The 27,076-nt window shown below is 39.9% G+C and overlaps 2 protein-coding genes across 2 annotated transcripts in view; both read left to right on the forward strand.

Annotated features, from left to right (window-relative positions):
• Positions 1–4,629: 4,629 nt before the first annotated feature.
• Positions 4,630–27,076, forward strand: part of fam20cl (family with sequence similarity 20 member C, like) — a 51,579-nt gene continuing 29,132 nt past the window's right edge. The window contains exons 1-7 of the mRNA XM_034687628.1: positions 4,630–5,143; positions 10,230–10,405; positions 16,395–16,473; positions 18,641–18,733; positions 18,917–19,032; positions 19,195–19,375; positions 21,182–21,291. Coding sequence (XP_034543519.1) covers positions 4,635–5,143; positions 10,230–10,405; positions 16,395–16,473; positions 18,641–18,733; positions 18,917–19,032; positions 19,195–19,375; positions 21,182–21,291 — 1,264 coding nt within the window. The 5' untranslated portion in view covers positions 4,630–4,634. The remainder of the gene's footprint in view (positions 5,144–10,229; positions 10,406–16,394; positions 16,474–18,640; positions 18,734–18,916; positions 19,033–19,194; positions 19,376–21,181; positions 21,292–27,076) is intronic.
• LOC117815723 (dynein heavy chain domain-containing protein 1) overlaps positions 23,194–27,076 on the forward strand; it is a 29,348-nt gene continuing 25,465 nt past the window's right edge. The window contains exons 1-5 of the mRNA XM_034687604.1: positions 23,194–23,411; positions 25,163–25,611; positions 26,035–26,232; positions 26,350–26,553; positions 26,641–26,751. Of these exons, the coding sequence (XP_034543495.1) occupies positions 25,253–25,611; positions 26,035–26,232; positions 26,350–26,553; positions 26,641–26,751 (872 nt within the window). The 5' untranslated portion in view covers positions 23,194–23,411; positions 25,163–25,252. The remainder of the gene's footprint in view (positions 23,412–25,162; positions 25,612–26,034; positions 26,233–26,349; positions 26,554–26,640; positions 26,752–27,076) is intronic.

The following is a 27,076-nucleotide window of genomic DNA, read 5'->3' on the forward strand; positions in this document are numbered from 1 at the left end:
AACTGCAGTTCATACAGCGTCCACTTGAGGCTGGCTGCAGAAACACCGGAAACCACATACACACCCATTCAAAAAGACGATCTTTGCCTGGTTCAAAAAACAGCTTGGGTCTACGTAGCTAATTTCTCTATCGTCACACGCTGTATGGGGATGATTTTTTTCTAAGGCGACTTTTCAGAAGATATTAAGATTATGAGTTTTTGCCCAAATAACTGACTTCACTGACTTGATTGACAGGCGGGAACACACAGCTGTTGGCTAGGAGGCTCAAACTCCGCCTCTTTACGTCATACTTTGACTGGTTGAGTTCAGCATTTCCAATATGGCTCCCGCCGACGATTGGGGTCAAAACAGTGCTTAGGACCAGGTGGGTGACATCACAGATACTACGTCCATTATTTATACAGTCTATGGGTAACACATAATAGCAGTACAGTAGTATTATATAGCTAGGAAGAATAAAAAACTAATTCTTCTTCAACCAAGAAACAACAAAAGAAGAGTTCATTTGCAAAAACAGTGAACTCACTTTTAAAACTATCCATCCATCCATCCATCCATTTTCTTCCGCTTATCCGGGGTCGGGTCGCGGGGGTAGCAGTCCAAGCAAATTGACCCAGACATCCTTCTCCCCGGTGACACTTTCCAGCTCCTCCTGGGGAATCCCGAGGCGTTCCCAGACCAGGTGGGAGATATAATCCCTCCACCGCGTTCTGGGTCTACCCCGGGGCCTTCTCCCAGTTGGACGTGCCCGGAACACCTCTAAAGGGAGGCGTCCGGGAGGCATCCTTATCAGATGCCCGAACCACCTCAGCTGACTCCTTTCGACGCGGAGGAGCAGCGGCTCTACTCCGAGCTCCCTCCGGATGTCCGAGCTCCTGACCCTATCTCTAAGGCCGAGCCCAGACACCCTTCGCAGAAAACTCATTTCAGCCGCTTGTATCCACGATCTTATCCTTTCGGTCATGACCCACAGCTCATGAGCATAGGGGAGGGTTGGAACGTAGACCGACTGGTAAATCAAAAGCTTTACCTTCCGGCTCAGCTCCCTCTTCACCACAATGGTCCGATACAACGTCTGCATCACTGCTGACGCTGCACCAATCCGCCTGCGGATCTCACGCTCCATTTTACCCCCACTCGCGAACAAGACCCCGAGATACTTAAAACTTTTTTTTTTTTAATTCAAAAACGTATTTTTTCTTATACTAGCTTTTGGTATGATCAATCAACTGAGGTTGGGTGGCTTTGACTAAGTCAAAATGACTTTACTAGTCAGAGATATCTTGAAAATGTAACTTTAATAGGAATCTATATAAAAAAGAAATATGTTTTTTGAAAATTTATAAAAACAGAGTTATCTGTTTTTGCAAATGAACTCTTCAAATACAAAAATGATTATGAAGAGTTAAATTAGCAGGATGGTGTTTTCAACATCTACAGAAGCCCTGAGGGGCAAGAGAGGGACCGATACAGTGATCTGTTCTAATCCCGCTCTTGATTGTTCTCTCTCGTAATAAAGACTGAATAACAGTTGGAAATTTTTTTTTTCAAGCATAGTCTTTATAATGGATTTCACTTCTCTTTCAAGGTTTCACTTGAAGATCATTCGTCAAAGATACTTTTTGTGACCCTGAAAACAGACAACAAACTTAAAAATGTGTTCTTCTTTTTAGCTCGTCTTTATTGTGAAGCTTATTTCAGTAAATGAAGATGAAGAGCACCCCTGCCTCATGTTTGAGGACAGAAAGCATTCAGGATTTCTTTAAGGTGAGTTTTAATTCCTGCATGCACTCCAGACACAGCTAGATGCTTACGCTTTATTGTTAATCACTTTTTTCAGCTGCTAAAACCTTTTTTCTTCATTTTGATAAATATAAGTTGCTTCAAATGTCTCTTAAAGAAACTTTTCAAACTTGCTCCAAGGCCTTTCATTAACACATGTGGGTGTTAATGCTTCTTTTTCATGCTGTTGCTGAGTACATTTTCTTATAGCAGATGCAGATTAATGTCAACAGGTCAGAGATTTATTGCAGCCTGTCTCTGTCTCCTGAACTTCTGTGCTAACTCAGGTCAAACATGAGTTAATGTCTGCAGTAAAAACTTCCGGATTCTTATATTATGTTCACAAGTGCAACAATAAGTGAAGATTTTCTTTCAAGGGCATGTGTGCTGCAGGACTTTTCTGCCTGTAGAGGAAGTTGCTAAACTTGATGTCCTTGAAATGCCAGAAGGTTGAATATTTTTCATTAGAATCTTAAAATTCCACACATTCAAGATGCATATTATTATTTTAAGTAGCTATGAAAGATACCTTCAAAACCATGTTTCAAATGAAGCCTCACATCATCCTGCAATGTGCTCCAAGTGGACGTACAATAAGAGCCTCTGACTGGAGGGTTGAATACAGAAGCCTTGAGGGGATGTATCAGTACATTTGATTTATTCAGAGTAACTTCTGGTTGTTTATCAATATCTTATTTATCTTGTTATCTGGGATTATTAGTTTTTTTATTCACTTGCACTACTGTAATATCAGATGATCCAAATTTAGACCTGCAAAAGCACAAAACATACCGACAGGCCTAACCTACCTCATTAGTGTGGACAATGGCAGCATGCTGAGTTGTAATCATTCTTTTAACAACATTAATTTATTTAGTTATCTATTTATTTATTTCTTCCTTTGTACCTGCCCAAGTCAATCATATCTACACTGCTGATAGTTAACCCAAAATGCAGCCACCAGATTACTAACTCGTACCAGCCGTCAGTCCCATATCACCCCTGTTCGTGCATCACTCCACTGGCTTCCTGTTAAATTCAGAATCAATTTCAAGATTCGTCCTCTCAGATCATCTAATCTCGGCCTTCTATCCATCCCCCGCTCTTACTATGAAACAAAAGGTGACCGTGCTTTTTCCATCTACGCCCCCCCCTCCCTCTGGAATTTGCTCCCTTAGGCCATCAGGTCTGCCGAGTCTGTTGACAGCTTTAAGAAACTACTCAAAACATATTAGTGTACACATGCCTTCATAGAACCTCCCATATAATTTCTACTGTTGTCTGTCTATTGTTTTGTTTGTCTTATTATTTCTGCAGATGTATTTTGTTTCTTTTTATTGTTTTGTGCCTGTGAAGCACTTTGTAACCAAGCGTTTTAGAAGTGCTGTACATGTACATTTTTACTTACTTACTTGCTTGTATTTATCTGATCTTTTTAACTTTAGAAGATTTTTAATCTTGCTTTCTACCATTATTTATTTGAATAATTTTACTGTATCAATTTTATTTTTTATTTTGAAGTATTTTTTATGATGATGTCTTTTATTATTTTACCCATCTCTGTCGTTTCCTGTCTCTCTGTTCTTTTGTGAAGCACCTTAGGCCGACTGCTTGTTTGTATGAAAGGCGCCATATAAATAAAGTTGAGTTGAGTCTGGTCTATTTTTTTTTTTTTTATCTTTTTATTTAACCAGGTAAGTCATAAGAACAAGTTCTTATTTCCAGTGACGACCTGGCAAAAGGCACAGCCTTTTGAGGGGTAAAGGGTCAGGGATAACAGTAATGATAAAAACAAACACAAGGGTAAAAACTTCCAAGACAAGTTAAACATGACAGGACAGAACAGAGCAAATAACAAACAGGGACAGCAGGAGTCCAGGGTTAAAAGCAGGTGCAGGTGTGTTTAAGAGTGTCCATGAGAGAGTTCCTGAAGGCTGATTTTGAGATGTAGTGGACCAGTTTTAATTTTTTCTATCTGGGCTGATTGTTTGTTTTCTGGATCGCTACAAAATAATGCTGTTATCAAGAAAACCAGCTTTGTTATGTCAAGAATTACTAGAAAGATCAGTCAAGATCTTAAGAAAAACAGATACATTAATGTACTTGTTATCATGGGGAAACTAAGTAAATAATATCAATGGATGTGTGTCCACTTAGAGCTTCAGTAAACAGTCACCACTGTCGGATCACTGAATTACTGATCCAGCAATTCAGATGCTGACATTTTTACTTCCTTATTTACTTATTTTTAATGTTTTTATTTCTAAATTCACTCTCTCTCTGACTTCCAGGGAGGTTAATACTCATATTGAGAGGTTGAAATGAAGACTCCACTCAATATAAATAGACAGAATGAAAAACAGAGTGGCTTTAATAGAAGAGAGTAAACACATTGATCTGTGTCCAGATCACTTTAACCTGGCAGCCCTCCCCACCTGAGTGTTTAGCACGAGTAGTGAAAGAACAAACAACTGAATAAACTCCTGATACTGGAAAGAGTCTGCTCTGTTTCTCTGGAAAGCAACGGGAGCAGCGGGGTGGCTGAGTTTTCAAAGGGAAGCTGTGTGTGAGTAGCTTTTTGTTCCTCACTCTTTACATGCAGGATTATTAGTACCATAACTTTAGTGAGTGGAGTGTGAGAATGTGAGCAGGGAGGAGGATATTGAAGTGTGCTTTTCTTTATAGTAGTGTCAAAAGCTGCCAGAATGTCTTCATCCCAAGGCCATGCTATTCATCCTGGCATTTTCATACGCTCTCCTTCCATGGTTTCTGAAATCTTGAACACCCAATGCTTCTTCCATCCATCATTCTGCTCGCTCCTGACCCTGTGTCTCCCTCCTCTCAGCAGGATGAAGTGGCGTTTGCGCTTCCGCTCCAGGACAATCTGTCTGTCCTTGGCTTTCCTCTCTATTTTCCTCCACCTCCTCTTGGTGTTTGTCTCTCTCCCCGTGTACCACCAACCCTGTGACCACCCACTGCCTCCCAGGACGCACATCTTGAGAGACCTGGCAAACACCAACTACTCTGCAGGCAGCAGTGGTCCAGCTGAGCCCCAGACTGATACCTCACGCAGAGATTCTTCCACTAAGGATGCCAATGAGGACGCCAAAGGTCATGTGCAGACACTTTCCAACATGGGATTAGCAGAGAAGGGAGAAAGGGATTCAACGAACATGCCAGTCAGTGTGGGTCGCCATGGTGCTGACGGAGAGGACCCTGTGGAGTCAGGGCTGTTAAAGCTGGAGGCGCTGTTTGACCATCCTCTTTACAACATGCCCAGCCCTCCCGTCCCTGAGGAGGACTGGCTGCTCAAAGTGAAGACGAAGGTCAAGGCTAGTGAGAGGAGCTCCCAGATGTGGTCAGTATGTGACGCTGTTTTCTGAGCTGAAGACTCTCCCTGTGTGATAAATCATTTACTCCTTCTTATCACAACAATATGTACTGCACTGGCCCTGATACAGTTTGTACTTTACATGAAGTATGCATTGAATTGGCACAATTATTTCTGACATACTAATCATAATACACTGCTGCTCATTATTTTTTCATTTTCGGACAGCATGTCCCACAATTATCCATCCAAAGTAAATATTTTACATCAGCTATGCATAAAATTTGTGAAATATGTCCTTTAATTTTATATAACTTGTCCTAAATAACACAATGCATACTGCAGCTATCTTTAGGAGTGCAAACACTATGTGAAGTGTGCATAAAGTTGGGACACTACACTTTGCCTACAACTTACAACACAGTATTTCAGATTGCATATTTTACTTCAGTATACAGTTCCTCCATAGACTGTATAAATAATGGATGTAGTATCTGTGACGTCTCCCATCTTTTCCTGAGTGCTGTTTTGAAGCAAATCGGCGGTGGCAGCCATATTGATAATGCTGAACTCAACCAAACCTCCTAGCCAACAGCTATGTGTTCCCGCCTGTCAAACAAGTCAGTCATGTCCTTATTTGGGCAAAACTCATAATCTTAATATCGTCTGAATTGTCAGGTTAGAAAAAAATCCCCCCCGTACAGTGTGTGCTGATAGAGAAATAAGTTACATAGACACAAGCTGTTTTTTGAACCACGCTGTAAACATGTTTATTAATGCTGCAATGATCGTCTTTTTGAATTGGTGTTGTAACAAAGCTGGTGTAGGTGGAAAGAGCTAGTGGTGGTAGCAAGAAGCAATTGACCCTGGGGCGCTGGTGGCCTAGCGGTCTAAGCACCCCACATACAGAGGCTACAGTCCTCGTCGAAGGGGTCGCCGGTTCGATTCCTGGCCGGTCGACCATTTCCTGCATGTCTTCCCCCACTCTCTACTCCCCACATTTCCTGTCACTCTTCAGCTGTACTATATAATAAAGGCAAAAAGGCCAAAAATATAACTTTAAAAAAAAAAAAAAAAAAGGAAGCAATTGACCCAAGATAACGAGTAGCATCAGACAAAAGAAGACTGAGTGGGGATTTCCACACGGCACTATATTCATCCATCACAGATGACAAACAAAAAAATAGGCACAGCTTACACCAGCTTTTCACTAAAGTGAGAGTAATTCTCTCGGTCTGAAAGTAACAACAACTGCTGCGGGCTCAGAGGGGACTAACTTCTTTGTATATAACAGACAAACATAGAAAGGTGGCGTCACCTTGTGGCACTACCAGGTATTACGGCAGTATTACAACAATTATATTCTGACTGTTACAGTGTGTATGTGGTTTCCTGTGTTTCTGCAGCCAGCCTCAAGTGGACCCTCGATGAACTGCAGTTTATAACACTTCCGCATGGGCTTCATATTTTGAGACCAGAGGTTACCGCTTGATTCCTACTTATTTTATAAATAACATACCTTTCTTTCAACTATACCATACACTGCATATGTCTTTACAAAGATTACAATGTGCATGGAGTATGCATAAAATTAGGACATACAATTTTTTATTACACTACATACTCGTAGCTGTGTTTTAAATCACATACCAACTACTTTTCCTTCAGTATGAACTATGTTTGAACAGTGTGTTTTAAATCAGCTGTCCTCACAAAATGCATACTCTGCATAATATATGCACAGTGTCAGGATACTCTTCTTTTTATGAACTATTTGTAACACACTGTTTTCCACATAGCTTACTTATTGATTTGCTCTAAAGCCTTGTGCACACAATGGGGGAGGGACTGTAGAGCATACTGCAGCAGTCCTCACCGAGTGCATACTTTGCTAATGTGCACAAAACAGGGATGCAGTCATTGACATACCCATAATACTCTGTGCTCCAGAGTGCTTACTATACTTCCTGTTCCTTTTGTATTACATGTAGTCCTTGCATTCCATTCTTACAACTGAGAACATTGCAGCTGTCATAAAGCATGCACTTTGTATGAAGTACACATTAAATCATGACACACTGTTTTTGCATCCTCCTAAGTTTTTGTTTTAAATTGTGTCCACATACTTCTTTTTTTATGCCACTAAATGTTCTGCAGCTGTCCTCACGGGGTGCTAACTTTGAGTGAGGTGTGCATAAAATTAGGACTACTTTTTTATGCTTCTCAAAACACTCTGTGTCCCAAACTTCTTAAGCTTCATTTCCCCACAGTGAGCACTGTGTTCTCCCTGTGAGTGGATAACATATTCTTATTCTTAACTAAAGAGCACACTGCAGCTGTCCCCATTAAGGCATGAAGCCTGCTAAAAATTTGGAAACCCTACTTTTCCATTGTACTCAGAGTACTGCAGGGTTTCAATTGCTGCCCTGTTTATCTCATCGTTGAATGTACTGTGTGCTAAATCTAAAATGAGATGCAGCAGAGTTTGCATTAAGTTGGGTTACACTCCTAATTCTCCGGGTTTCAAACTGCAGACTGTTTTCATTTCCTGATGTGCTTTTACTTTTATTATAGCGAGCATTATAGTTCTGCTGTTTTTATTGTACATACTCATACACAGAACAAATCATCCAGCTATAATATACCTGTCACTGTGCAGAGGATTATGGGGCAAAGTATAGCAGAAAGTGTGCAGGCTTAAATAGTTCTAAAAGGTGAGCAGATAAAGTGAGACACTGTGGCACACTAAATCTTTTTCTGACATACTAAATAATATAAAAGTAGGTATCAGAACAGAGAGAGGGAAAGAAGGAGAGAGAGTGTAGGAGTCGGTGTGTAAGAGTTCTCCTTTGAGATCATAACTCATCATTCTTGCACTATAAAAACACATTCCCAGAGCAAACACTCTTTTTTTATTCAACAGCATCTTTCACTTCCCAAAAAAAAAAACATTCTATACAACTTCATCCTTACAGCAGCTGATATACTATGAAACACCTCTTTACCGAGGACAGTGCATATACACACACTCACACAGTATATATCACTGAAAACAGCTATAAGCTAAACACTCCTTGGATGCTGGAAGTCATATTCTGGTTTAGTTTGCGTTCCCTCTGAAACAGAATTCATGCACAGAAAATGAAAGATTGTCAGCAGATGGTTCAGACTGCAGGGACGTGACGCCCTGTTGTCAAAGATGGTCCGTAGGCTGTCACTGTGTTGCTGCTGTAATGGTAAATAGTAAATGAACTGTATTTATTGAGGCTTTCTGTGAGAGTCTTCTGAATACCAAATTCCCCCATCCATGATACATTGATTCACTGATGGCAGAGGCTGCGATATAAAGTGCCCACCAATATTAATCAACCCCTTTAACATGCATTCATATACATTAAACGTGAACATGTGGACCTTGAGATAATAAAGCTGCTAGTTTTATAAATGCAAGATCGTCGCCTCCTCCTCTGAACCACATCGACAGCTGTTTGTAGGAGTCACTACAAGAAACCTGGTTCCCGCCAAGCAGCAACCTCCAGCCGAGCCGGCCCTAACTGACTTGGTGCCCTATAGGCAAGATTTCAACTGGTGCCCCTTGTATTATAACCAACTCCACCAACAATCACATCACATATACACTGAGAGACACCTGACATCCAGCTTTATGTTTTCCAGGTTTGTATATTTTAAAATAAAAATGCCCTCTAAAAGAACATTAATTAAATGGTAATAACACTGATATTTAGCAGGAAAAAAATACAATTTCAAAATACATAATGTAATAGTAGTATAATTTATTCAGTTATTATATAACAATACATTTCACAGTACAGACACTTTCAACAAAGCAACAGTGATGTATTAAGTGATGACTGAAAAGGCAGAAGCAAAATGCTTATTTAAGCCTAGTCTACATTTTCTATCTAATTAAGCTAGCAGCTTCCAAAGTGTAAAGAAAACAGCAAATCATGAACACTTATAACCTTCAAAAACTGCTTTGAAAACCATTATTTTTGAATGTATACTGGCATCATTCTGCAATTTAACCCCAAATTATATTAGATAAAATAATATTATTTTTCCTATTATCTTCAAAATTTCTTCCTCACTCATTTAGGGTGCAAGCAGCACCCCGTATGGATGGTTGGCACCCCTAGCATTTGCTATACTGCCTATGCCACGGGTCGGCCCTGACCTCCAGTCTTAAGATATGAAGCCCATGCGGAAGTGTTTAAAACTGCAGTTCATCAAGCGTCCACTAGAGACTGGCTGCAGAAACACCAGAAACTACATACACACCCATTCAAAAGAGACGATCTTTGCAGCAGAAATAAACATGCTTACAAAAAAATAAGTGTAGTCTGAACAGCTAATTTCTTTCTCAGTACACACTTTACAGGAAGTGAATTATTTTATAACTTTGTATTTTTGAAGATATTAAACTTAAGAGTTTTGCCCAACCAAGGGCATGCCTGGCTTGATTGACAGGCGGGCACCCTGTAGCTGTTAGTTATAAGGCTTAAGCCTCGCCTCTTTACCTCACACTAGCTCGGACAAGGTTAGGTTGAGTTCAGCATTTCCAATATGGCACCTTCCAACAATTGGCTTCAAAACAGTGCTTCAAGTGACCTCACGGGTACTACGTCCCTTTTTTACACAGTCTATGGTCTCCTCCTTGTTTCAGTAACATGGTTAGAGTCTCCATCTTCAGTTTTTACTACTGACTCAAACTTCTGTATTCAATATTTATGAATTTATCTTTGACTGGTTATTGTTTTTCTCTTCAAATCGGCATCAAATGTTCTGCAAACTTGTCAACAAACTAGGTCATGTCTAAGGAAAACTGCACTATTCTGCTTGTTATTGCAAAAGTGTGTGAAATAAGCTTATTTTTGAATCAAACACAGTCTGTATTTGTTTTAGACTAGTTATTGTTGGAAAACTTTTACATTTTCTGTATAAATCATCACATCTTTATCTTGCGTAGCTGTTTCCAGCAGTAGTCTCTGTATCACTGAGTGAATCTGACAGAATAACGTCATGCTTAAACTCTCTATCTTGTCCCTTCTTCCTCTTTAATCTCCTTCTCCGCCTCTCTTTCTTCTGCCCCCAGGGTGAGTGCCAGTCAAGAGGACTACCTCGACGTCCACTGGAACAGCAGCAGTAACAGCCATCCCCCCTGGCTACGCTTTCACCTGGGCATCACCCGGTGGCAGCTGTACCCGCACCGTGACTCCAACATGGAGCTGCTGACCCAACAGCTCGCCTCGCATCGCATCGTCAGCGCAGGTGTGTCACTAAACCTCTAAAGCTGTCTTTGCATTTTAGTCTTATTTGTCTTTGCAGTTTCTTTGCCTGTGTTTGGAGTTTTTTATTCTGATGGTGGTTGGAGCAGAGCACCGAGTCTGTCTCTGCTGCACCAAAGCAAGCCCACGAGACATGACAGAGGAGGTGTCAGACAAGCAAAGTGAGATGTTTTTGTGAGTAGAGGACAGGAGGATCTGAGTCATAGGTGACTCAGTCTTTATTATTAAGTACTTTCTAAGAAAGACAAGAAAGAGGAGTGTACCTTTCAGAGCAAAATGTATTTCTTTTTGCCCCTGGACGTGAGCCTGTCATGGTCAAGGTGAGGGGGTTTCATGGAGGGACAGGGCAGATGAAGGGGAGGAGTTTGGTGATGGTGTGTCACCTGAGGTTACAGACTTTCAAATGTAGACTCTCTCTGTAGTTCCCTTGACATGAAAGGTGGCATGAGGCTTTGAAGAGCTGTAGAGACCCGGCAGAGGATGGACAAGAATACATGATCCACTGAAGGTCTACAGGCTAACCTTTCAAATGGTAGCACTAGTGCTGGCAGCTTTCTCAGAAAGCTTTTTGTACAGAAAGCTGCAGTTTGAAGAATCTATGTCTTTATGCTTCAACTGATAATATCAACTTCTACTAAAGTTTGTATCCAGTCTACAGATGTGATGTGTCTCTGTTTTCAAACTTTAAAAAGCATCACATCAGAGTTGCAATAAATAAATCTTCAAGGCTTCCTTCTTTTGGGGCTCAGAAAGGAGATTTTTTGTTTGCAAAGTCACAACTTAAAGTAAAAAGACAAAGAGAAAAATAAAGTGTGCTGCATGGAAAACGCAAAGAAAGCATAAAAAGATGTTTGCCCCCCTAGACATGCCTCTCTAAGTTGGTTACGCAAGCACACGATTAAGCCCCCAGCCTTTATTTTTTGGGGTATAGCACATTAAAGTTGATTTAATTTACATAGCTTCATTATTGCAGAGGCAGATTTTTTCCTCAGTCATTTCCTGGAGGTTTCAGCTTCCACTTCTATAGACTGTGTATTCTAGGATTCAAAGTTTGTGGGAGTTCCTCTTTGATGTGCTATCAACAGAGTTCAATATGATGATGAATTCCATCTCCTCTTTGCAATTACACAGTCAAATTATGTCCACATGTATCTTTTGCTTGAATACCATTAAGTTGCATTTTGCAGCAGGAGGACAAACAGAAGAGTTGGAGAAACAATAACACCATCACCACAACTCTGTCTGTGTACAATGCATTTCATTTAATATCATCATTCAGATTTCTGCATGAAACTCTAACTGCTACAATAATCTAAGATAAGATAAACTTTATTGATCTCCCATTGGGAGATTTTTTTTTGTTACAACAGTTTACGATAAAGGACAGTGGAATATGGCAATATACTTCTAAAGTTAAAGTAGAAGCATTTTTTTTCTAATTAATTATTTATTGGTTGTTTTACAGTGGCTTTGGCATTGCAAAAACATAGCACAAGTGATGGTTCAGCCATGTTATTGACCCCCCGCACCATATGGCAGTGTGTATAGGGTAGTAATAAAAGAAGACAGGGTCATATACACCTAAAGAAGAGAGAAAATAAGTAATGGACCCTAACATATAGTAAAATAATGATGATAATAATAATTTAAAAAAAAGAAAATAAGAAAAAAAAAAATATATATATAGGTCAAAGTTTAATAATAATAATAACAACAATAATCAAATATTAATCATGATGACATTTATATTAAACTAAGAAAAGTTAAAAAAAAAAAAAAAATTCTCATCCCTCCACCGTCTTGGTATCCCATTAGCAGTCTGTATATAAACTTACACATTCACACATACATGCGTGCATATACACATACATGTATATATATACATACATACATACATACATACATACATACATACATACATACATACATACATACATATCAATATACACACATATATATATATACACACACATACGTGCCCATTTATACGGTGGCCCTGAAGGCCAATAGTAATAAATATTTCAAAAGCGCAAAATTAATTTCACTCAGCAAAACAAAATTCAGAATCAGGAAATACATTTCGGAATCACAAAATAAATTTCAGGAAACCGGAAAGGGTAGGACCATGGTACTTGTCTGTGATTGGCTAAACCCAAGTCTGTCCGGCATCAGTCATGTATCATTTCCTGTTTACACTGGATACTGCAATAGCAGAGCCAGCGGAAGAGGAGCTTGAGTTGCACAATACTTCAACAAAGGACATACATATAATATCTATACAGGAAATGATAAATGACTGATGCCAGACATACTTTGGATTAGCCAATCAGAAAAAAGGACCATTGTGATTCTGACATTTGTTTTGCTAAGTGAAATTAATTTTGCGTTTTTGAAATATGTATTACCATTGGCCTTCAGGGCCACCGTACATACTGTATGTCTACATACATACATACATACATAGATAGTACATATACATTCATGAAAAAGAAAACATACATGCATGCATGTACATACACAGAGATAAACATATGTGCATAAGTACATCCACATACGCAAAAATACACCCACACCTAAGATTTCAAATGCACCCAAACACATTTGAACATAAACACACATATAAAGCTTTAAATATGAAAGTATTAATTGATATGGAGGCACTTAATCTCAATATTTTGTAGCAGCTTCAGCCAACAAGTAACATTTTGTGTTTTAGTAGAGTGTAATCTAGCTGTGGATAGTTCCAGCTGTGCAATATCTCTGTAAGTGGAGAGCATTCCCTCACTGAATAGGGAAGTGGCTGTTTCCAGTGGCAAGCCACCATTTTTTTTAAGCAGCTGTGAGAACCAGCGAACAAATGTCGATTTTCATTAATGGTTAGCTCCAAGGATTAGGTGTCATTAAGCAGCAGCAGACACTGTGAGTGAGGGGCTGCTCTCTCAAGTATAGTGGATACGATGCGAGAAATAGTTTCCCAAAACCTACAAACCTCTGGTTAAAATAGAATAATTAACGGTAAAGATTAGAATCATATCAAATAAGATTAAATAAAATATAACAAATACACCATACACTATGGACACTTCCTACTTGTGCATAGCTAAGTTATTGCACAGGGGATAATTGCACCAGGTTGCCAAACACACACAGTATGTACCATAATGATAGGAAGTGAATGATGCAGTGAGCCCAAGAAAATACAATAGTTACAGTATTATTGCACAACAATGATAACAGATAGAACGATTGATTTTTCCCACATTCTTGTTATAATGGTTATTAACAGCTAAAATAACTATGATAATGTTGACTTTCACTGATACAATTAATACTATCACTCTGCTTTCATTACTGTGCTGCTCTTGCAATATTACATATTATTTAGTATTGTAGCCATAAGTCTGCATTATCTGTTCTTGTTCTTCCTCTGATTGTTTTTGTTTGTCTCTACCCATCTCTCTCTTTCTCCCTCTCTCTCTCTCTCTCTCTCTACTCCACTTTCACGGCCCATTCAGTCGCAGCAGAAAGCCATTCCCCATCAGTCTGGCTCTGTTAAATTAGTTTTTTTATATTATTTTAATTAATATTTTTCCATTACATAGTGCAGGAGACACAATACATCGTGATAAGGAACATTCCCTCACCCCCCTTAATTACAAAATGTTCACTCTGATACAGTTGAGTCTGAGCTACTGAGGGGGTCATGCTCTCTTCCAGACTCACCTCTGTAGATTGAAAGTCTATCGGTATGATTCCATGTGTGTGGAATGCCCTAAAACACACAAGACAAAAATGAACAGGACTAACAAAACAAAAGCGAGGGATACTGCTACATCTGCAGAAAAGCAAACTCTGAAAAAAGAAATAATTAATAAATAAGGTAAGATATTCCTTTATTCGTCGGGGAAATTTACAGTGTTGCAGCAGCAGTAGATAGTGCAAACAACAAAGAGCATATATAATAGCAATTATTAAAAATGATTAGCAATTAAAAAAGTAAATTTGCATTTTCTGAGATAGGTATGTACAAACTAAATTAGTACATTTACAATATATTTACACAACCAGTGATACCATAAGAAATGTACACAGAAGTGACATAGGTGAATAAAAAACAATGTACAGAAGTAAGAATGTGGGCAGAAAAGTATTACACATGTTTGGAGTAGTTATTGCACATTAATAAATAGACAGGGGAATATCAAACTTGTGTCCGTCCGGTGAGATTATATTATCACTGTTTGTTGTAAAGTCTGACCAACACAGGAAGAAAGGACCTGCGGTATCTCTCTGTGAGACACCGCGGGGGAAGAAGTCTGTCACTGAACTTGCTTCCCAATGTAGTTATAGTCGCCTGCAGGGGGTGGGTTGTGTTGTTCATCAGAGATGATAGCTTTGATATCATCCTCCTGTCAGCCACCACCTCCACAGGGTCCAGCGGGCAGCCCAGGACAGAGCTGGCCTTCTTCACCAGTCTGTTTAGTTTCTTTCTGTCAGCAGAAGAGATGCTGCTTCCCCAGCAGACTACTCCAAAGAAGATGTCTGATGAATGTGAGAATAAATAATGTGAGGTTTATGACTAATTCTCCAGGCACCACCCTCAACATAAAGTCTCTTTGATAGTAAGTCCATCATTGATAGTGAAACTCATAAACAACATTAGTTGACCTCCATTAGGTTAATGTAAGGTATCCATATCTAGTTATAATATTAATCATGAATCTGGCTCTGCTTGAGAAAGTTGTTTCTTGGCTACTGTTGTCAAATGGAGCCAAATGTTCTCTCGTGGTAGACTTGTTTTGAGTCTCTGTAAATAATATCACAAAGAGAACAGTCTAGACTTGCTCCATTGGATCTTTACAAACAAAGAATGATAGAAAATAAAAGAAACGTTTTTTTTACTCTAACAGCCCAGCTTGACTTTCATCAAAAGAGTCTAAGGACAGCAAGTAAAGGGAGAATAACAGTATCTAAAAGGATGGATAAATAAAGGTGATGATGATGTGTTCAAATATTAACGGACACAGTAAACAGACAAATTAGCCCCTTCAGACCTCTTTTATCCAACTGATTTTAACTCCTATCCAAACAAAGGGGGAAAAGAAAACATTTTTGCCAACACATGTTTTATCAGTCATTTTTCATGTCCATGGACGTCCAAACTAGACGAGCATAAAATGTCATAAAACTTGAGACGAACAAGGCTGGATGACCTAACATCTGGAACAGGATGTTTGCATATTTGTGAGTCTGTGTACAGGTCTGAACATGCACATGAACTTGATTGATGTATGACTGTAGATAAGATTACCTGAAAAAGTCACTTTCGCCTTCAGTGAATCATGGAACTTCCAACGAATAACCATACTTATCTATAGTAGGCTAATAAACTGATTACACATTTACTTGGAATGAAACCGGGACTTAAACTGGAGAAGATTGGAGTCAGCCTTGTGATTTAGATCTTACATAGCCTATAAGACATAAAGTTGATGAAAACGCCATGAATAAAAAATACTCTTAATATCTAAACTTACCATCTATCTCACTCCTGGGCTCATCTGCCTCATTATCTGAATTCAAGGAGTCAAGTTCGGATAACTCTCCTTTTACAAGGTTTAAAACCCTTCAACTTATTTTATGTGATGCTTTCGATGATTCATTATAACAGTATATACTGTAGAGATGGTTGGGTAGCACTTGTTAGAATGAATGCAAGTCATACAATAACCCACTGTATATAACAGAGTGTGTGTTTTAGTGCTGTAGAAATGTGAGTGGCTGGACAGTGTCATAACGTAGTGATGACGCACATACTTTTACTGTCATATTTCTCCTTGTGTTAAAGTGTGTGAGTGTGTGTATGAGACTTGATGCCCCATTAATGGCCTGTGTGTTCTGACACTGCACTGTGTGTGTGTTTGCGCTCTGTGTGTTGTTGCCATGGAAACATTCTCAGTACTGTTTTTTAGTGCAGAAGTCTGGAGGGACGCAACTGAAGCTGGTGATCTCATTTCCCAACTACGGACAGGCCATGTTCAAACCCATGAAGTGAGTACCACAGAGCAGTAAATCCAACATATACCTCTTATTACAAAGATTTCTTTTAATAATCAAGAGGATTACATCATTCTAGTTATATTCTTTAAATATTATTGCAATAAATCATGAGGGGAAACTGCAGATTAAGAAAATGAAGGTTTTCTTTTAAGCATTCAGACAACTGGGAGATATTGTTAAAGTAAATATTAGGAGGGCTAATATTTTATAATCTCTTAGGTCCTGGCCAAGACAGCAGTATAAAAAGTTTCACATTGAGAACAAGAGAACAATAGTAACAAGTAACTATTACATCAATTCATAAATTAGCAGTGTTAAGCAGTGAAACCAAGAAGCAACCTCCAGTCTCAAAATATGAAGCCCATGCAGAAGTGTTATAAACTGCAATTCATCAAGAATGTGCTTGAGGCTGGCTGCAGAATCACAGGAAACCACATACACACCCATTCAAAAAAGATGATCTTTGCGGCAGAAATAAACATGTTTACAGCCTGGTTCAAAAAAACGGCTTCGGTCTACATAGCTAATTTCAGGGAGTACATTTTTTTCCAACGTGATGGTTCAGAAGATATTAAGATTATGAGTTTTTGCCCAAATAAGGACATGACTGACTTGATTGACAGACGGGAACACAAAGCTGTTGGCTAGGAGGCTCAAACTCCACCTCTTTACCTCACACTAAGGCTGTTTCCGAAATGGCCTGCTAAATACTACTTACTAATGTAGTAGGCAGTAGGTATTGCCTACTACATACTGCGTTTGAATTTAGTATGTAGTATGACTGTTCTGTTCGATCTGTCATGCAGCACGCTGGGCCAGATGTCGTTGGATTTCCGGTTTCGGAAAGCGGAAGTAAACAACGGCGAAGCTGATAAATAAAATGCTTATTTAGCATCCATTTATGATTTGAAAAGTTAGGAAGTAGTTTATATGTTATTTGATAACTTTCACAGCACCCAAAAACGGATTTCCCCCTTTCAAAAAATAAGGAAAAAGAAAAAGCAGAACGAGCGCTGTGCATTATGGGAAACAGTACGCGAGGCAGACTGGTCTGGTGCATACTGAGATATTTTCCCGAATCAGTAGACATCCGGGGAGTTTTGGCATACTGCAGATTTTGCTCTTGTTCACTTACTACTACTGAATTTTGGACAAATCAGTACGTACTGCTAGTATAGTAAGCCATTTCGGAAACAGCCTAAGTCTGGTTGAGTTTAACATTTCAAATATGGCTCCAGCCAACAATTGGCTTCAAAACAGCGCTCAGGAACAGATGGGTGACATCACAGATACTACGTCCATTATTTATACAGTCTATGAGTAAAACATGTGCACAAGCTGATCAGATGGTCCATTATCCTAGTTTTAAAATCCTCCAAACGAATCAAACAATCCAGTTTTAGGTGACCTTGAAGCTCAGACCAAGATGAGGGAGCAAAACATTGAAAGTACTTCTACCAAAAACAGAGTGAGTCCAAGGAATGACAAAGAGAATTCGTCCATGGGCCACTGACAACTTTAGGAGTCAATAAAGAGCATAAATAAGACGGCAGCTCCTGTAGTGCAGCCTTATGAAGAAAGACATACCAATGCTCCATTCTTCTGTTGTGTAAGGAAGACAAGCCAACCTTTTCATACAAGATACAGTGATGTGTGCAGAGTCCTAAACCATAAACAAACTGCAATCTAGCATGGTCCAACACACAGAGTCCAACATTTTAGAGAGGTTGAAGAAGCATGAATATAAAGAATATCATTTTAATCAATTAAAGATACAAAGGTTGCTAGAATGAGCTTTTTCCAAGAAGCAAAATAAAAACAGCGTTTGTTTCTTTAAAAGAAACCCTACTTCACCCTCAGTTTTTTGGTTAAACTCTCAATATGATGATTCAAAGAAAGATTTTCATCTAAGAGAAAACCCAAGTGTCTAAATGTTGGGACACATTCGATTTCCTCATTTGTAGAAGTGAAGATCTGAGAGTCATCTTTCACCGTCCTCTTAGACTTCGAGAAGAACATCACCTTAGTCTTATCAGCCTTTAGAACCAGCCTTAGTTTACAAAGACTCTTCTGAACTGTATTAACTACAGCTTGTAGGTTGTTAATTGCAGTTGACATATTGATGTGATTTGCTGTTTGACTTCACTCTCTGTGGCAGGCAGGAAAGAGATGAAGAAACCAACTACAACCTGTATTATTTCTCTGACTTTGAGAGACACAATGCAGAAATTGCAGCTTTTCACTTGGACAGGTACGAATTTTAAGTTTCTTACTGCCGGGAATGTACAAAGGCTGATAAAATGCAACACATATTACTTTCAACCAGACTAAGTTTTCTTCTTTTGAACCTGTCCTCTCTTGTTTTGTCTTTCAATCTCTCTCTCTGTCTTTTCAACTTGCCTTTGTCCTTGCATTACCCCCCCTCCCCTTGCAGGATTTTGGGCTACAGGAGAATCCCTCCGGTGGTGGGCAGGCTGGTTGATGTGGTCAAGGAGATCAAAGCCGTCACTACTGACCGCAAGCTGGCCCGGACCTTCTTCAACTCTCCTGGTATCTGCTCATCACGCCCTCTTTGTGCCAACTGATTATGAATCTCTTTGAATTTTGTTCCTTTTTTCTAATTCTCTTTGGTCACAATCATCCAAAAACCTCTTTCATCCAAAATTGTTCCCCTTTCTTCTCTCCTCTGTGTGTTCCTCTGGCTCCCCCTAGTGGGCAGTGTGTGTTTCTACGGTCAGTGCTCCTACTACTGTTCCACAGAGCATGCTGTGTGTGGACGCCCCAGAGACTTGGAAGCCTCCTTGGCTGTCATGTTGCCGGATCTTTCATTGGCGTCCCGTAGGACATGGAGATCCCCCTGGAGACGCTCGTACAGCCGGAGCAAGCTGGCAAAGTTAGTGGGTACAGGGGTCTGAAGTTATGGAGGAACAAAAGAGCTGGATGATGTAAAGTGGTTCAACACATCACTCCAGCATCTCCAAAAAACTTTCAAAAGTGTCTTTCTAGGACCAGATTGTGAAGAAGACACCTTATTTCTATTGCTTTTTTTTCTTTTATCAATGTACCCTTTTTTATTCAAGGAAGTTCTTGTTCTGAGGTTTTTCTCAGCTAGACCACAGCTTTGTCTCATTTCCAATGTTTGTATTATCTATAATCAAAGACACTCCACATAGATTTAGAGATACTTTTAGCAGAGCTGGTATTTCGTTTAGAAAAACATGGAAAACTTGGCAGCTTCTATAATATCGATACTGCATTTTGTCACCCTATTAAAATAAAGGCCTGAAACCTTACCAAATGCAAAGCATATGATATTTATTAATCATTTCAATCAAAAAGGCCTTGACAGTGGATGACTGTTGATATACATAGAACGTTGTGTGTCAATTATGCAACATTAAAGAATAAAGTGACTTAGGCAACTTTAAACCTGGCTTCAACTGCACTTGCATTGCATAGTGCAAACTCAAAACTGAAATGACCCTGAGTTAAATTAAACAAATGTAAGGTAAGTTAAATTGGTCTGGAGGCAGTCCCTTTCCTCACTTCTCCAGGTCTTCTTTGCTGGATTTTTATTAAACTTAACCCATTTCCAACATCCAGTTTTGACAACTTTTTGAAACCTGACTATTAAATGGAGCGACGCCTGCGAGCTAGTTCAGGCAGACAACTCGAGCTGCAATGCCATACACGTCACATGTCCCACTCTCATAACCATCATCCATCCTGCCCTCTGCCTCTCAAATTGGCGGTCTATTTAAACTGGGGAAAATCTCCCATCTCTCCCTCTGCCTGTCAACGCCTCTGCTGCTGCATGCCATTGCTGATATTTTCTTCTTCCCCGTCGCCTCCCCAGCTTCCACCTGCAGGCTCCGGGGGTGTTTAGTATGTTTTGCTCATCACTCCTCAAAGTCTGCATGTAAACTTATCTGCAGGGAGTGATGAGGCCGGAGCCTGGGCGCCAAACATGAATATGTATTTGCTGCTACAATAAACAACTTAAACATGAGTTGTCTGACTGAACTGTCCTTTAATTCCATAAAGCAAACTCAAAACATAAATAACTGTAACCTAAATTGAACAAATGTCAGGTCAATCAAACGCTGAGGAGGCATGTCCCTCTCCTCACTTGTCCAGCTCTTCTTTGCTGGGTTTTTGTACCTATCCCAGTACTATTCAGATTATCCTCTGAATCTTCATTCTCGGTCATCTTGATTTGCCTAACTATGTGGCAAATTGTCAAAGAAGTAATTACACTCCTAAAGAATCAAAAATGTTGACTTAGGAGAAGTATAAAATGGCCTAAGTCACCCTCTTGACTTACGCCATTGTCCTATAGGGCACAAAGAACATAATCCTTTCAACTAAGGATTAAGGCGATTTTACCAGAGGTGGCCAGAATCATCAAGAGATGATTTAGGCCCAAAACTCATTTTCGTCAAAAAATGACTTAGGCCATTATTTCAACAGGGTGACGATTTGTAAAATATTTAATTGTGTTATTGCGCTTTACAGGAGGCGGATACTTAAAATAAATGTGGAAGCTTTTTAGAATGAATGAAAATACCATCTTTCTTTCTAAGACAGTAATGAAAATATGAGAAATGTTCTCATTATCAGGAGTTATATAGTCCTAAGGTGTTTATCCATAAGGTAATAAGGTAGTTGAATTGAACTGAATTGCATTTGTATTTCTCAGATGGGAGACAGAGCCAGACTACTGCTCAACAGTGAAGAAGACTGCACCATATGATAAAGGCACACGACTGGTGGACTTCATGGACATGGTCATACTGGACTTCTTGATGAGTAGGTTATAGTGTTTATATTTTATTTTAAGAGGTCAGAATCAAAACTTGAGCTTTCTCTGTGCCATGGTAGAGTTAACAGTCTGGAATAGGTTTGACTTCATTCATAATTTTAGGGGCAAAAGATGCTTCACAGAATTTTTGACATTTCAATGTTGGAAAAAACAAAAGTGAGCATGTTATATCTTTAAAGGTGACATATTATGCTCTTTTTCATTAAAATATATTGGTCTAAGAGGTCCCCAAAACATGTCTTTAAAGTTTATGCTCAAAAAACACTTTGAAATCAGATTTTGGCATGCGCCTGCAGCAGGACCTTTCTGAACGATTGGTCACAGATTTAGTGTTTCTTGTTGTTTTATTTGTCAGTATGTCAGCGTGTGTCTTGGTACACAGCAACGAACATGTAGCTATGTGGCTATGCTAACTTGCGCTTGCACTTTTCCATGAAAAATAAAAATCATCCACTAGATCTTCAAATCTGCAGACGTGGGGAGTAAAACCGACCTTTGTGTTTATTAAGACAGCCTACAACTAGCATGCCTCCCTCCTAAGCTCCTTGTTAGCACACATGTGCAGGTAATGAAAAACGGAGGAGGAGTTGAGTTGTATTTTATACAGTCTATGGGCTGAACAAGCTCCGAGCTCTGACTTCCTGTTACAGACCGGATGTTGTTGTGACGTAACAAAAACAGTGAAAACTGAAACAGCTCATTTTACACACATTTGCAGAAAGGTGGAGAAATCAGAACAGAGGCAGAGTGGATTTTTTTCATTCTCGGGGGGTTTGTAGACATGCCAGGGACACATATTTCAGGTAGAGAACCATTAAAAAGTCGATTTTGCATGATATGTCACCTTTAAAGCTGGGGTTGGTAGTCAGATTTAGATACACTTTTTGTTATACTGGTTAAAATGATCTTCATGTCCCGATGGCAATCAATACATAATGTGTTCTTAAAAAAGAGTGAAAAAAAGCTGCTATCTACAGCCGGAGTAAACCTGGGAAAACACCAACCAATCCCTGCCATCAGGAACCAATTTATGAAACCAATCAAATCCTGTCCTGCCGTTCTGCCCGCCTCCTGCGCGTACATTTCATGTTTGTTTGTGTTTTTAACTTTCACTATGAGAATGTTTTGGTGTTTTCTTACCACTGAGTGAGACATGAGCAAAACACAAACAATGTGCTGAAGACGGTTTTGAATCAGTCACGATCATATGGTCGCGAATCAGCGGCGCTCGTGCATGTGAGCGGGGGCGTCATTTTGGAGGAGCTCCGAGGGGAGGGTTGGGGTTAGACAGAGGTCTACTAATTTTAGATAACTTAAAGACACTACGAGGAGTGTTTCACCAGCTGAGGATCAGACTGAAACCAACACTGATGCCTCTTTATGACCTTCAAAAGCAAACAAAACCATAAACAACAACACTGATATATTCTCTGTTGTCATTTTTAATGCCTTAAACCACTCAGATGGAGTAGGTGTCAGACCACATGATTGACATTTGGCTTTAAAAACACCCTTTTTCGGCTGTTTTCATGGCAAGTAATCATGTTGAGTGATACATCTGACTGTTAAAAGAAAGCAGGGTGAAGTTTTTATTGAAAACACTACTTTTGCATGTACAGAAGAAGAGATAAGAGGTATCACTTTGTCCACAATGAGGCACCAAAATTGATATAAATCAAAAGTTCCTCACAGCAGCTTTAAAAAAAAAATCAAAAAATCAAAAAAAAAATCTGGAAGGCATCTCACGACCCCCCATTTGTGTCTCGCGGCCCCCCAGGGGATCCCGACCCACACTTTGGGAACCCCTGCTCTAGAGACATAAAACCACTTGTCCCACAGCCAACAGAGGACACGTTTTATGACGTATTCAATGACAGAATCTTCTCAAATGACATGCTGAGATTTCTTATTGCCGAGTGTGTCCTGTAACCTACTTTGGCCTATTCCTGAAAAGCTGTATCTGATAATAATGAGACCACAGAGGGATACATGTTGTTTGGTTAACTTGACCTTCACCAGGAGCTCCATAGTCCAACCAAAGTTACTGTGCGTCACCGTGGCAACAAGCCGTCTCCGTGGCTGCACTGACAACTTCTCTCTCCAGCAGGTAAGAAAGTCCCACAGTGTTTCCCTTTTCTTTATTCTGTTAGCTGTAACGTTGTTTTAAATATATGATAAGTAGATTAATGATGAATCGTGATGACGTGTTCAGCAGAGTGTGCTTAAGGCTCGCGCAGGGCCTTGGGGGTTTGTAAGTAAGCTTTGTGTAGACTTTTGATTCAGAAGCCACAAAGAAGGGTATCCAATGGTTTTGAACGTGAAGTGTATAGTAGGACTTTGTTCGTATGAAAATGTCCCTCAGGCAAAACTTTAAGGTGCGTCTGATTTTTGAGTGACAGCGAGATCGAGGCAAATGTCGGGGCTGGTGGCCTCCTAGTTTGGGAACGACATATCATGCACGGCCCAAATAGATGACCTATTATAGTGAGCCTAATATCAACAAATCAAGCTTTATTTATATAGCACCTTTCATACAAATCAAATGCAACCCAAAGTGCATTACAGTGATTGAAAACAAGAAAGAAGTAGAAATATAATAATGGCAAGACACAGGGGCATTGCTAGGCATAAAGCTCTACTGGGGCACATGCCCCCTATTATATCCCCCTCCACACACGCACACATGCGCGCGCACAAACACACACACACACACACGCACACACACACACACACACATTTTATGGGCAGGTGTTTGTCTTGGGCTCTCCAAAGAGATCCAGAGCTTTTTTCCAGTTACTGAAACCAGTGCTCACAAATGTGTCATGTGTCATGTGTTTACAAAGCTTCACCTCTATTTACAGAATATTATAACCAGGGAAAGCTTTCAAACCATTGTGAATTAAATGATCGTTTTTTTAACCCAAAGCAGTGCTGGGGATAGTGGGACTTCACTTGTTTAGGACCATCATGCTTTCCCCCTAAGTCACTCATGCCCCCTCCTTCTTTGTGGACGCTGGTTTTTGCTCTTGCCCCTAGACTAATGTCATCTGTTTCTGTTGAAACTGCTCTCTCGTCATCTTCATCTTCATGTCTGTCATCTTGAGGCCGTCTCTCCTGACTTGTTTCACCCTTCTCTCGCCTGTCAGTCTCACTTTCACTTTGCCTCAACCACTCATGCACCTCAGTCTCTCCTCCTCCTCCCTCTCCTCCTCCAGCACCTTGATCCTCATTCTCTGCAGCAGCAAAATCAAAACCAGACTGCAAACTTCGCTGTCCGCGTCCCAAAGCGAGTGGGGGAGGGCAGGGGGGGGGGGGGTTGGTGTGTATGTGGTCTCCGATACTTCCAGAGCCAGCCTCAAGCGGATCCTCGATGAACTGCAGTTTTTAACACTTCCGCATTGGACTCTAATTTTTAGACCAGAGGTTGCCGTTTGGTACCGGCATGTGATTGCAGCTACCCCTATGGCCGGCCGCCAGCCTCGGCATATGCCGCGTCATAACCGTGGCATGCCACTCTGTAGCTAGTAGCATGTCATCTGGCGTGTTTTGATCTCGGCAGTACTGGGTTTGATAAATATCTGAACAAAAATAAGATGAGCTTACATATATGGTCTTCTCAGCTGTTGCCTGCAGGAACTGTTCTCTGATATTTAGCCCAACCAAAAGTTGATTTGTTTTGTTCATCTTAACTTCTGCTTGTCCTAGTTTATAATGCTGTGTGTTGTTTACAATATGTAACATTTCAGTTTGAGTGACTTTGCTCATTTCTTTTACATCTTAATCTGTATCTGAAAAGTAGATCTTGTTGTCATCATGTGGTTAGTTGTAAATGTATTTATTTTTGTCCTTTCCGTCCAGAAATACCCAAGGAATTTTGGAATATAGATCTACAAGTTAAAGCCAGAGACACCTGTACCTGCTAATTGTATTCAAAGAGACATCAGCAGCATGTCCGCTGCCCATGAGGAGGAAATATCCAGCCCTGGAGCTTCCCAAAGTCGTGATAAAGACATTGCTAGGCCCGGATCCAAATTTACAAAAAAGGCCCACTTACCACCTTTATCCCCAAAGAAACTTTCTGTCTCTGCAGCTTTTGTTACCAGGCCTCTGTTCGGTCACGCTGCCATCCTCAGCAGGATCCCCTCTCACAGACCTGTATCTGTGGTGGAGCGCCCTAGTCTTATAGCTAAGGAAGGATCTGAGAGAGCTAAACATGACACAAAACGGACAGTAGGACCTCGACTGATGGCCTCAGCATTAGGGGCCGACAGTGCAGTCAGAGCTGCTGATGAGTCGACAGCAAAGAGGTACAAGAAGTTACTTATGTTAATGCACTTTATTAGAAAAAACTCAGTGATAGATTTCTCAATTTCTCAAACCTCTTTTGTTTGATTGCCTTGAACATGCACAGAAAGTGACCTCATACACACACTTTTCAGAAGTTTGGATGTCATTTCTAGTTTTCTACATGTAAAATGATATGTTAATTCTTGGTATAATTACTGCAGTGTTTTCAAACGTCTCCAGAATAAAACTCTGATGACAAAGATAATGGTGTGCAACAGGACTAGCTGTGACCTTGGCACAGTGTAAAATGAAATAAACATTTTCACCTTGTTGTTTAGGGAGCCATAAACGCTGACAAAATTAGCTGTCAACATTTGCTCCTCAAACTGTTTGATACCTGATGTAATTGCTCCTTTGTTTACACTTGTTTTTTATTGTTGCAGCCTTGCAGGAGAAGATGAATCCATAAAAGTCACAACCTGTAACAATAAAAAGATAAATACCGTGAATAATGGGAAAGCGACCAAATCTAATAAAGTTCCACTCACTGCTGCAGAGGTACTTCATATCTTTGCCAGGAAAAGAGACCTTGGAGAATTGGAGCTTTATTACCTGAAAGAAGAGGATGGGGACTCTTACAGGTACACTAAGATAAGACTCTGTGCCACATTTTAATTTTAGACTTTGTAGATGTTCTTGTTTGCACAATAAATATACCTTGATGTGCACAATTAAACTTATTCCCTCTTGTTTTTTAGGCCCTATGACCTAAGAGTGGTCCATCCCAGTGAGGCTGGCTCTGAGCACTACGTCTTCTCACCGAATTCTGTCCTACATGTGACAGAGAGAGGTTACGGTGGGATTGTCAGTCAGGTGCAGTGGTACAGAGAGTCGATGCTGTGGACGGCATTGCAAGAAATCCCATTTTTCAGGGACTTCAGAGTGCAGAAAGCATTCACTAGGTTAGTACATACAAGCTGTACATTTTATATCCTCCTTTCTGTTGTATTTTCTTTGAGCTTTCTCTGTTTTGTTTTCTTTTTTAACAGGTGGCATAAAAACGTGCGTACGATCATTTTCCAGCGCAAGTGTGAGGACCTGCTGGACCGGCTGCTCATGGCTGTGCCTCAGTTCAGACATGCTCTACTTCTGTTTACCAGGTAAGTCATGCTGGCATGCAGATCTCACAGTATAAGTTAAAGACTGACTTTGATATCATTCTTCATGAGTGGTTCGATTTGAAGGTAATTTTATGACCTGAGCATTTAACCTTTGGTAGGGGCGGATGATACGTTTTAACAGTATTTGATTGGTTTCCAAGGTAGGGATGTACATTTTAATCAATCAATCAATCAATCAATCAATCAATCAATCAATCAATCAATCTTTATTTGTATAGCGCCAAATCACAACAAACGTTATCTCAAGACGCTTTTACAAACATAGGAGGTCTAGACCACTCTATGTCACTATATATCTAATCTA

This window comes from Notolabrus celidotus, chromosome 7 (assembly GCF_009762535.1).
Source record: "Notolabrus celidotus isolate fNotCel1 chromosome 7, fNotCel1.pri, whole genome shotgun sequence".
NCBI classification, from domain to species: domain Eukaryota; kingdom Metazoa; phylum Chordata; class Actinopteri; order Labriformes; family Labridae; genus Notolabrus; species Notolabrus celidotus.